Consider the following 12,808-nt stretch of genomic DNA (forward strand, 5'->3'; position numbering starts at 1 on the left):
ATAGTTCTTGAAATATTGGCATTTAAACATCATCAAATTTCAATGTGCAAAAAGACATGCTGAAAGTGGGTTGATGGGCTTTTTAAAAAAAATTTTTTGAGCAATTATCTCGGAAAGTACTTGATGTATCCAGATACCATTTTAGATTTTCATCCAAATGTCCATATGATATAAAAGGTTACAGAAAATCAGAGGTAGTCAAGCAGAAGGTCTCTGATGATTCGAGATGGAATGACTCTTATGTACATTTGAGGAGTTAATTGCATAAATTTGGTGTTATTAAACGACTTCAGAAGCAGAGGATGCAGCGTGGTGGATGTGAATACGGCAGCAGGTGTTTATTCACACATCTGACAGCTACAGAGCAACAATATTTTTAGTTTAAAGTTAGTTATACATCCATCTGATGAGTGTGATTCCAATATTTCCACTCTTTTAGCTCTGTTTTTGGTCTCCACCAGCTGCTAATTGAAATATCAAGCTGTTAAATGTTACACCAGCTGCTTTCTGATTGTGTCTGTCAGTATAGCTGCTTTTTAGAGTCATTTAGCCTGCAGAGAGAGAACCAAAAACAAGAAAGCTTTAGCTGGACATCTAAACAATGAGCTAAAACTCCATATATAGCTGAAGGGGGAGTGGAGTCGGGTGATAACTTGCATTTTTATTGGATTATTGTTGTGAAAAACTTGTTAAATTCAGATTCAAAGCAGCTCTGAGCAAGCCAGTTAATCAAATCTGATTTAAATTGCATCTTCCGTACAAGTCCAATGCAATTGAAGTTCTTTGCGAGTGATTAGACACAAACAGTTGGTAAACAAACAGGATGGAAAACTGTGCTGGGAGGCTAATAAATACCAACATATAAGTAAAATACCAAAAGATAACAAGATGACTTTTGAAATTAAAATTACTACTAATAATATATTACTCAACGGCTAATAAAACCCATTTTAGAAGAATTCATTTAATAATGAATGAGAAGTAAATTGTTAAAGAACACACAAATAAAAGGCAAATACTACAGAAAATAAAGATAATACAGTAAAACAGAAACAAGTTTATTTGAAATGAAATAAAAGCAGTGAGAAATTTGTAGATACAAATGGAATAGAACCAACGTCAAACTTCTTTGATGTTGGTTCTATTCCATTCGTATCAACAATTAAAATACAAGAAAAGCACTTAGAGCGCAGTACTCCTCCAAGGCTGTTCAGTCGTATGATTTCCGACGGCTAAAATCTTGAAAAAATTTGTGGCAGAAATCACAGCAACATAGAATGTGGCCATTTAATATGATGTATCCACAAACAAAATTACCTTGCACTGAGCACAGGCATGTTATGCATGTGTAAGTTATGTATGGATACCGAATCGTGAGACCTAAATATGTAGAAGGTGGCAGGAATTGATGGGACTCAGAAACACCCCCACAATTTAATCAATTGTTCCTTGTATTATTTCTGACGGATAAGTCCCGATAAGTCTACAGCAGTGGATTTGTAGTAGGATCACAATCATGTGATCGTCAGCAGGCAGCTGATGTAGTGTTCACTTCTTGTCATAGTTACAGTGACGCCGTGCTGCTATCTCACAATGATACAGAAATCTTCAACAAATCCATGGATCCAGACTTTAAGCCGCATCACTGCCAAAATCTAATCAAGTTGTCCTTGTGTCATTTCTGACCTTCCCTGAAAATCTCATCCAAATCCGTTATTCCATTTTTGAGTAATGTTGCTAACAGATAGACAAACAGACAGACAGACAAACGTGCGTCGATCGTCATATAACTCTGCCGTTCCTTTGTGGAGTATTAAGCATAGACTAGTGTGATTAGAAGCAGTTAATGATGATATATATCAATACAAGCATTAAGAGTGGAATAGATGGATATAGATTGAAATAAACCAAAAAAATGTTCATTTTGAATAAAGTATTTGCACTAAAAAAGTTTTAAAAACAAAGTTTTTGTCTACGTTTAAAATTCTCTGTATTTTTTGATCCTTTGGAGGCCAGTCAAGTGGCTCAGAGCATCATGGCCAAAATAAACAACCTTGAACATTTTGATTCACCTTTTAGTAAACAGCTAAAAGAGAAAAACTGGAGAGTCTGAAAGATCTTCATCGTTTATAAGTTAACAGTTTGAGAAACAGCCTGGTGCATGAACATGTAGCTGCTAAAATCAATGCAGAAGCTCACAGACGAAAATAGCAGCAGAATTCTGCATCAAACGTAGCTGAATTAAAGGGCTGAGTTGTATGAATTGAAAAAAGCATGCATTAGTCTCTGTTGCTCAGATTAATATCTCTATATACAGATATATAACAGGCTTTCACTTTACCTAAAGCTTCAGCCTGCTGTTCAGTTTGTCCAATTAAACCTGTTAGCTTTGTGAAAAACGTCATCAAGGTCAACATCACATATAATAGACTCGGTAAAGATTTCTGTCAGCCTTTATCACGACTTTCTCCAACATCAATGATAGCATTACGTGGTCAAGTCAGCTGCAGTTTTTGGAGTGTCGAGGAAAATTGCTCTCATTGTTGAACTTAAATTAACACTTTGCAGCATCTTTGGAAGATTTAATATCGGAAAAAATACAGAAAATAGCAGTTAATTGAGTTTCTCCATGGCAACAGGAAGAGAGATGACATCTTATCTATAACATGACAGTGAACACAACACAACACAAAGCAGCTTCTTCTTATAGCACCATTTATCTGAAGACCTGACACCTCTGTTTATAGGCACTGGTCAGCCTTAGTCAACCCTGAACATATAAGCAGTTTATTTCTGTGAAAATGAATGAACATGTAAGCAACAAATCAATAGATAGATAGATATTAATAGATCAGATTTGACCTGATCTAACAGCTGATGTTTTGAATGGTTCCTCAACAACATGACGTTTGATAGAAACACTCCATTTTAGTTGAAATGTGGAGATTTTGATTTCATGAGTCTGATTTTGAAGGTTTGTTTTGTTAACAGAATACATGCTGTGTAGTGAGACAAAATACACATCATGAACTGCACATAATACCACAGCTCTAGTTTATTATGTATTAAGAATGGATTGCTTTACCTCTAGAAGTGTTCAGTGATGCAAAACTTTAGTTAAGTGGGTTGTGAGGATTCCTAAAATAACATCTGACATCCTGAAATTCTGACAGACCAGTAATAAAAGCTGTTGTCTTGCATTTCTTTTCTCTAAATTTCACTATTTATTAATGTATTCAGTGTGTCTTCAAGTAAAGCCACAAATTCTCAGTTGGATTAAGTTCTGGGCTTTGACTTGGCCACTTCAGAACATTCACCTTGTTGTCTTTAAACCATTTTTGTGTAGCTCTGGCTTCATGCTGCCACCACCATGCTTCACATCATGATACTGCCACCACCATGCTTCATGTCATGATGCTGCCACCACCATGCTTCGCATCATGATGCTGCCACCACCATGCTTAACGTCATGATGCTGCCACCACCATGCTTCACATCATGATACTGCCACCACCATGCTTCGCATCATGATGCTGCCACCACCATGCTTCGCATCATGATGCTGCCACCACCATGCTTCACATCATGATACTGCCACCACCATGCTTCGCATCATGATGCTGCCACCACCATGCTTCAGTCATGATGCTGCCACCACCATGCTTCGCATCATGATGCTGCCACCACCATGCTTAACGTCATGATGCTGCCACCACCATGCTTCACATCATGATACTGCCACCACCATGCTTCGCATCATGATGCTGCCACCACCATGCTTCGCATCATGATGCTGCCACCACCATGCTTCACATCATGATACTGCCACCACCATGCTTCGCATCATGATGCTGCCACCACCATGCTTCAGTCATGATGCTGCCACCACCATGCTTCACGTCATGATGCTGCCACCACCATGCTTCGCGTCATGATGCTGCCACCACCATGCTTAATGTCATGATGCTGCCACCACCATGCTTAACGTCATGATGCTGCCACCACAATGCTTCGCATCATGATGCTGCCGCCACCACGCTTAATGTCATGATGCTGCCACCACCATGCTTCACGTCATGATGCTGCCACCACCATGCTTCACATCATGATACTGCCACCACCATGCTTTGTATCATGATACTGCCACCACCATGCTTCACATCATGATGCTGCCACCACCATGCTTCACATCATGATGCTGCCACCACCGTGCTTCACGTCATGATGCTGCCACCACCATGCTTAACGTCATGATGCTGCCACCACCATGCTTCGCATCATGATACTGCCACCACCATGCTTCACATCATGAATCTGCTACCACCCTGTTTCACAGTGGGGATGGTATGTTAGTGATGTTGTTTCGTGTTCGGTGTCTGTCAAACATATCGTTTAGTCTGATGGATAAAAAGGAGACCAAAGAACCTTTTTCTAGTTGATTTCAGTCTCCCAAATACCTTCTGGTGAACTCTAGTTGAGATTTATAATGAGCTTTTTCCAACAGTGTCTTTCTCTTTGCCGCTCTAATGCAAAGTTCTGACTGGTGAAGAACAGGCAACAGTTTCCATATACATAGTCTTGAAACTCCTTCAGAGGAATCATAGGTATCTTGGTGGCCTCTCTGACTTGCCTCTTTCTTCCAACATCACTCAATTGCTGAGGACAACCTTCCATTTCTTAATGATGGATTTAGCTGGACTCCAAGGGATTCTCAATTACTTGAATTTTCTTGTATCTAACCCCTGACTTTTGCTTTCAATAACGTTTTAACAGAGTTGTTTAGACTGTTCTTTAGTCTTCATGGTGTAGTTATATCCAGGAGTACTAATTTAACCTTCCAAATACTGGCGTCTTTATATTACAATCACCTGAAACACATTCATGGTCTCCATTTCACTAACTGTGACTTCTCCCACCAATTGCTGCACTTGTGTCGAATTAGTTTAGTTACTTTAAACGGGGTGAATATTTATACTACTAGTATACTACTTATTTTGCAATTTATATTTTTAATTGAATGACATTAATTTGTAGAAATCAGTTTTCACTTTGACATGAGCGAGTTTTGTTTTTGGTAAATTCTTGCCAAAAAAAATAACAATGATTCAATGTGAAAAAGTAATAAAAAGGCTACGCTACTTTTCATAGGCGCTGTATTCTCGAATAAGTCTAGTGACTACAAAATTTGCTTTGTGTGTCATTGACACTCGTTTCTAAAACCGTCACACTTGTGTCACAGATCCGCCTCCCATAATCCTCAGTGTGTGATGTCACCGGGTCGGTTTCAGGTCACACCAGGTGACTCATCCTCACCGTGAGCACTAATGATGCAGGTCATTTCAAGGATGGAAAGTATGAGGTGTAATTGCAGTTTTTCCTTCAAACCAGGCATCATTTCAACAGGAAGAAATTACATAGGTTTCAGGTGTCATGTACACTCACAAAGCATATTATAGAGTGACTAAAGTGCTGTTCATGTTTTAAGGCAGGAAAAAGCAAGATAGGAATAGAAAATATTTTAGATTCAGATTCAAGACATTTATTTGTCACGAACACAATTATGCATAGTATAATGTGCAATGAAATGCATTACGATAAGTCCAATTAGTTTCTAAAATAAAATAAATATAATATGCTACAATATTAAAATGAATTTGGTCTTAACTAAAGCAAACTCAAGAAAGACAAAATCTTGGCATGAATTTATGATTATTATTTGTTTGTGGGAAGTTACACAGGATTTAATCTGACCCTGTTTTTGACTAGACTTGTGGTTAAATGTCTTTTTAAGATGTATTTTTATGCTTATTTCAGGAAACTTTGTTTACACAATGGCATATTTTTTTTGGCTTGAATTTAGCAAATATCACTATTTACCAGACAGATTTGTGTTGTTTCCAGTGTTCCTGTCTTATTTTAACAGGAAACGTGTTGAATAAAATTCAGTATTTTAAGAATTCCTGATTCGTTTAAGGTTTTCTGGTCTTTGTAGAGGCATTGTTTCCCAAATTGAGCTGAATTAAAAGACTAATATTCTAGATTTAGCTTGTACAATATGTCGTGTTCAGAACTACTTTATTTTTCAAGATTTGAAGAACTTTTTTTCTAGTCCTGTTTCAAGATGGAAACTAATTTTTAGTAATTTTATTGCAGCTATATACCTCACACTACCTTAATTAGAGCACATTTGCTTCATTTGTTTTCAGAAAAAAATTTTTAAGGCAAAGTTTTATGACCTGCACACAGAATTGTCTTCCTAACATCAGAGTTTTGCCTTTTTGTAACTGAATTAACTTCAGCTTGATAAGATACAGCAGTAAAATGCTACTTACACATTGAGGCATCAGTAATAATAATAATAATAATAATAATAATAATAATAATAATAATAATAATAATAATAATAATAATAATAATAATAATAAATACTATAATTTATGTATAACGCTAAGAAAAATAGGTAGCTTCTTCATATTTTACTGATAATAAGTTTACTTAAGTGAGAATGTGAAAAAGTTTTACATGCAATATAGCATTTTTAAATTACACATGTACTTAACTGTTGAATAAATGCTTCTTCTACCGCAGATTTTACTGCACAGTATATTTAGATATTTTTAAAAAGTCTCTCTCTTTATGGGTAGATGTTGATTCCATCTCCTTAACTCATAAATTAAGAATAATTAGAGTATATTTCATTCAATTTTAACATTAGATGTCCACCTTTACATTGAAAAGTGACATTAATACCAAAAATTTAAATAAAAACTACAGAAAAATAACAGAATTAGTTGTCTTGTCCACCAGCAGGGCTTAAAGCTGCAACTCTTTGTTTTGTTGCTTTCCTTTGGGCGGAACAAGAATGCTATTAAGTAGGTCTCTAATGAGATTAGTTTCTCTGCTAAACCCCACAGACCCCAAGTTACGGTTATGTCACCAACGCGGCACAAATTATTATATAAAAAGGGTCAGTAAGAAGTTTTGCATCACAAACACAAACATGTCTGTAGCTACACTGCTGCCCCTGTGAGGCTGAAACGCTCATTTTACAGCTACAAATGGAAACATGCTGCACTTCAGCACATTATATTTGTGATTTTTAACTGTTTTCTCCCTCCGACGTAATGATGTCGAAAAAACCCACTTGTTTTTGTTTCCTTGGTGATTTACACACTTCACACATGGACGGATTATGAGGTAACAGACCCCTGAGCTCTGACATATAAGAGGCTCCACAAGCCCCTGAGAAATACGAGTAAAATCCACACAGAGACATAAAATGAGTGTAAACTATACTTTTTTAAAGTTAGTTTGTGATCACTTTGTGTTTCTTTTTAAAGTTTCTTTACGTCCCATTGTGCTAATTTTGTGTTTTTTGGCATTTAGTGTCTCTTTGAAGTTTCTTTGTGTGTTTCATATTTGTCTAATATCTTTTTGTCCATCCTCTTGATGCTATTTTGATGCTGTGTTTCTCTGCAATAGTTTTGCATCTTTGTAGTTGTTTTGTATCTCTTTGTGGTTGTTGTGTTTCTCTTTGTGGTTGTTGTGTTTCACTTTGTAGTTGCTTTGTGTCTGTGGTTGTTTTGTTTATCTTTGTGGTTGTTTTGTGTCTCTTTTGGTTGTTTTGTGTCTCTATGGTTGTTTTGTGTCTCTTTGTGGCTGTTTTGTGTCTCTTTATGGTTGTTTTGTGTCTCTTTGTGGCTGTTGTGTTTCTTTTTGTGGTTGTTGTGTTTCTCTTTGTGGTTGCTTTGTGTCTCTTTTGGTTGTTTTGTGTCTCTTTGTGGCTGTTTTGTGTCTCTTTGTGGCTGTTTTGTGTGTCTTTTGGTTGTTTTGTGTCTCTTTGTGGCTGTTTTGTGTCTCTTGGTGTTTATTTCGTTCCTCTTTGTGGTTGTTTTGTGTTTATTTTTGTGATTGTTTTGTTTCTCTTTGTGGTTGTTTTGTGTTTATTTTTGTGATTGTTTTGTGTCTCTGTGGTTGTTTCGTTTCTCTTTGTGGTTGTTTTGTGTCTCTTTGTAAAAAGTTTACGTCTCTGAAGTTTTTTTGTGGTTGTTTCATGTTTCTTTGTAGTTGTATTGCATTCCAGGAAAACATTTTAAACGTCAAAGATTCGTCACTAAAGCTGTAACAATTAATCATTAGTTGTCAACTGCTGAATTACCCAGCATCTACTTTTATCTTGGGCTTTGGGGAAACACTGATATTTTTCAGCATTTTCTGAAATTTTGTAGGCCAGAGAGCTAATTGATTAGTCGAGAAAATACTACTAACTATCTGCAATGAAAAATAATCAGTAGTTGCAGTTGTCTTTTTACATGTGGGCATGTCAGAAGAAACAGCTACTGCTTTCACCTCTGTCACATGCAGAGCTCTTAAAGGAAGCATATAACATGTAATAAGGCTATAAGAAATGCCCATTAGAACTTCTGTGAAGCAGCTGTAACTCGTGCATAAACATGTAATGACAGGTTTTTAAATCCATATAAAATACTGTAATAATTCCACAAAATTAATCTGAAAGCTTCTGAACCTCTTCGTCATGCTGGTCCAGCTGTGATTTGAAGAGCTCAGGCTCCTTCTGCTGGTCAGAGATGGAAACCGCAGCTTTAAAATCCACAGCTTGGAGTCTCTGACATGTCAACGAACACCTCCAGTGCCATTATTCAACAACGTTCAGCAGAGTTTCACAGTTTCAGACCGGATCAGCTGTGCGTCCTGTGTTAGCGGCAGCATCTCTGCATGGGAACATAATGAATGAGCTCCATGTGACATCATGACACTATGAGCTTGTTGTTCCCACACAGATGTGGGGAGAGTCGTCGTATTACAGCCTCCTGTCTGCACAGAGCTGCCTTGTCCACATGCGAAGCCATTATGTGTCCCAGTTTGTGCCAGTGTAACTTTCTGTCATTATTATCATGCGAGGGATCGGACAGGGAGTGAGAGGAAAACTGTTGGTAATTAGATGGAAACTTTTACTCAACTCAAAATAATTAAAATATTATTAGTGCAGGAGGAAAATCGCACACTCATACCTGATTCACACAGAAATTCCAATTATTTAACTAAAAAAAAGAAATGTAAAGACACACAGAAATATAAATGCAGAAATGCTAAATTTTGTCTATAATTTAAGCAAACTTTCAATACATAAATATAAACTATTACCATCTATTTAAAATAAATAAACAGATGCTTCTGAATAGAATGATGATGCTTGGCTAGTTGGGTATAAAGTTGCTCCCTTTTACATTGTTGTCATTGTGGTTTTTTGTGTACATTTTGAAAGATTTTGTATGTGGTTTTTGTAGATTTTTTTTTCTCTCTAATTAAATTTTACAAAATTGTATTCCCAACATCCTGTATACATAAATTATTATCAACTTGGCCTGTGTGGGATTTTCCGCAGGTTTTTTTTTTAATGTTTTGATTTGTTAGATTTTGTGTCTGATAAGTTGAACACAAGGGATGATTGGGTTTGAAATCGGTTAAGCTAGATTCAGATTCAGAAAACTTTATTTGTCCCAGGGGCAATTAAGAATTGAGGGAGGATATGGTTTATGAGTTATTAGTTATTAATATTAACTGTTTCAAGTCATCTACTCTACATTTAAATTTCTGTTGAATACAGAGTGAATTTTTTCACATATTTGAAATAGAAACATCTCTACTTTTGACCTACACAAGACTTGTTGAAGAGTGTTGAAGAATTGTTGTTTTGGCACAAATTTTTTTGACCTTGCACTAGTCTTATTTTGTTTGTCTTGTTTTATTTGTATTCATGCTACCCATTGGTTCAGTCAGGTTCCCTCTTTTACATCTCCTAAAGTAGCTTCAAAATGGTTAAAGTCATTTTATTCCTCAATATCTGACATGCAAACAGCTAAACTGGAAATTTTATTGGGTACACCCACAAATCCCATCATGGTATGATCCACAGAAGAACTGTGGCAAGTTCTGCACCACCATCTTTAACCAGTCAAAAACCAGACCCACAATGAGGTTCACAGCCAGGTCCACCATAATCTAAACAAGTCCTGAACCAGTCCAAAACCTGGACCGTAACAGTCTACAACTAGGTCTGAAACAGTCTAAAACTAGTCCTAAATCACTCCAACACCCGGTTTACAACCAGGTCCCAAATGGTTTAGAAAAAGTCCAAAACCAAGTCCACACTGAGATCTCAAACCTGTCCAAAACAACTTCCACAACCTGGTCCAGTGACTACCAGACCAAGTCTGAAACAAGTCCAGAGTCCTGATCTCAACATTCAAGTCAGCCTGGGATTACACAAAGACACTGGGACTGACTGAATCCACTAAAAAAGTGTAGCAAATTCTCCAAGAAGATCCCAAACCCATCCAAAATGAGGTCCAGAAAAAGATGCAAAACCAGGTCCAAAAATAGGTCCATGACAAGATACAAAACGATTTGAAATTAGCCCTAAACCACTGCAACATCAGGTCTACAACCAGGTCCCAAACAGATAAAACTAGCCTTAAATCCGGTCAAAAGCAGGTCTACAATGAGGTCCATAGACAGGTCCACATCCGATCAAAGCAACCTAATAAAAGGTCCTAAACCGAAAGCAGGTCCAAAACAGTCTAGCACTAGTCAAAAGCAGTCCAAAACCAAGTCCACAATGAGATCCAAAAGTAGCTATAACTAGCCCAAAACCAGCCCAAAAGCAGGTACAAAACCAGACAAAAATCCAAATCTGAAACAAGTCCAGAGTCCTGATCTCAACACTATAGAGTCAGTCTGGTTTTACGTACAGACACTGAGACAGAAGGGCTATCGCAGTCTCAAAGATGGGCCTAAACTCCTTCAAAATGAGATTCAGAACCAGATGCAAAACCAGGTCCATGACCAGGTCCAAAATTAGGTTTATGACCAGGTACAAAGCAACCTAAAATTATCCCCAAACCACTGCAAAATCAGATCTAAAACCAGGTCCCAAACAGCTAAAAGTTGTTCTAAACCAGATCAAAAGCAGATCTACAATGACATCCACTGACAGAACCAGCTCTGTCTAATAACACCCTAATAAAAGGTCCTAAACCGAAAGGAGGTCCAAAACAGTCTAGAATCAGTCAAAACCAGTCCAAAACCAAGTCCGCAAATGAGATACAATACCAGGACCAAAATAAAGCCCACAGCCAGGTCCAAAACAGCTTTAACTTGCCCTAAACCAGCCCAAAACAGGGTCCAAAACCAGACTAAATTCTGAAAGAAATTCTAGAGTCCTGATCTCAACACTATGGAGTCAGTCTGGTTTTACATGAAGACACTGAGACAGAATCCACAGAAGAACTGACACAAGTTTTCCAAGATGGGCCTAAACCCCTCCAAAATGAGATCCAGAACTCGATGCACGACCAGGTCAATAACCAGGTCCATAACCAGGTCCAAAACTAGGTCAAAACAGCTACAACTAGCCCTAAACCAGGCCAAAAGCAGGTCTAAAACAAAGTCCACAATGAGTTCCACTGACAAGTCGACATCTGTCCAAAACACCCCAATTATTGGTCCTAAACCAAAAATCAGGTCCAAAACCAGACTAAAATCCGTATTTGAAAAAAGTCTGTAGTTCTGATCTCACCACTGTGGAGTCAGTCTGGTTTTACATGAAGACACTGAGACAGAATCCAATGAAGAACTGTGGAAAGTTCTCCGAGATGCTGAGAAACCTTCCTGTCTTCTCCCTAATTTCTGGAGGCATCCTGCTTGGGAAAAAGTACCTGAAACTTTTACCTGCTTCATGTATCTCTGCAGTATGTTTGTTTGTGTACTGTATGGATGTATAATCAGTTCTTCATCTTCATCATCTTTGAGCAGGTCCATCTAACCTGCTCGGTGTTTTGATATGTGAGAAATGTTTCCAGCTGCCAACATTCCTTCGCTGGATTCCTCCCAGAATGCATCAGGGCCACCAGGACAGAATGAGCCGTCCAGCTAAAAGAGATGCAAGTATTTTAGTGGGAGGCTGCGAGTCCTCTGCTGGCAGGCGCTTAATGCAATATGCGGCCGTAAGATGAAGTCACAAACATTGCGACTGTAGTCTACTCCCACTCTCGGGGCAGCACAGACAGGCCATTATGTGGACGAGTACCAGCTGGTACCACGGGCTCCTCATCCTCCTCTGGACTTCATTTGTTGCTGCCTCTGAAATCAGGATATGGAAGTGAAATCGAAGAGCAAACCTGTGGACGTTCTCCTCGGATGCATCGTCGCCGTCTGCTTTTCTGCACTTTGTTCAGCTGAGAGACGTGAGTAGAGCTCTGTTTTTTTGTGGAGGGCGTCATCTGTCGCTGTTAGAGGGCAGGATGGGCTGACCAGCGCTGAATATATGTGTGTGTGTGTGGCAGGTTTTGGCCCTTTAAAGTGGCAGATATCCACCTTATTGTAGGTTTGTGCCCCTTAAAATGAAGATGAATTCTTTTGAGATGCTTTTAAAGGCCTGATGAGATCAAACTAATCTGGAATTTCACAAGAAATCAGCAAAACAGATCAATGTTTTTGTGATTTCTGTGATCTTTTTTGCGACCTCAGGGCCCTCAATGAAAACATTTCTCCAGCTGAGGAATTTATATAACATAAAGGCAGACACATGAAACAGTAAGTGAGAGGAACAATGTTAAGATTTGCTTTAGAACAAGATGTAGATCAGATCAGATGCAACCTGGACCCTCAGGGGCCTTAGAGTCTCCTGTTGAAGCTTGTGTTGTTGTTGTTGTTACACACATTTTCATGAATCTAAATAGCTTACCGCCATACAAGCAAAACATCATTAGCTGTTTTTTGCCACTCT

The 12,808-nt window shown here is 38.0% G+C and overlaps 1 protein-coding gene across 1 annotated transcript in view; it reads left to right on the forward strand.

The window, feature by feature from the left end:
- Positions 1-1,193: 1,193 nt before the first annotated feature.
- Positions 1,194-12,808, forward strand: part of cdhr5a (cadherin-related family member 5a) — a 29,753-nt gene continuing 18,138 nt past the window's right edge. The window contains exon 1 of the mRNA XM_023291267.3: positions 1,194-12,266. Coding sequence (XP_023147035.2) covers positions 12,176-12,266 — 91 coding nt within the window. The 5' untranslated portion in view covers positions 1,194-12,175. The remainder of the gene's footprint in view (positions 12,267-12,808) is intronic.

Source organism: Amphiprion ocellaris, chromosome 1 (genome assembly GCF_022539595.1).
Source record: "Amphiprion ocellaris isolate individual 3 ecotype Okinawa chromosome 1, ASM2253959v1, whole genome shotgun sequence".
NCBI classification, from domain to species: domain Eukaryota; kingdom Metazoa; phylum Chordata; class Actinopteri; family Pomacentridae; genus Amphiprion; species Amphiprion ocellaris.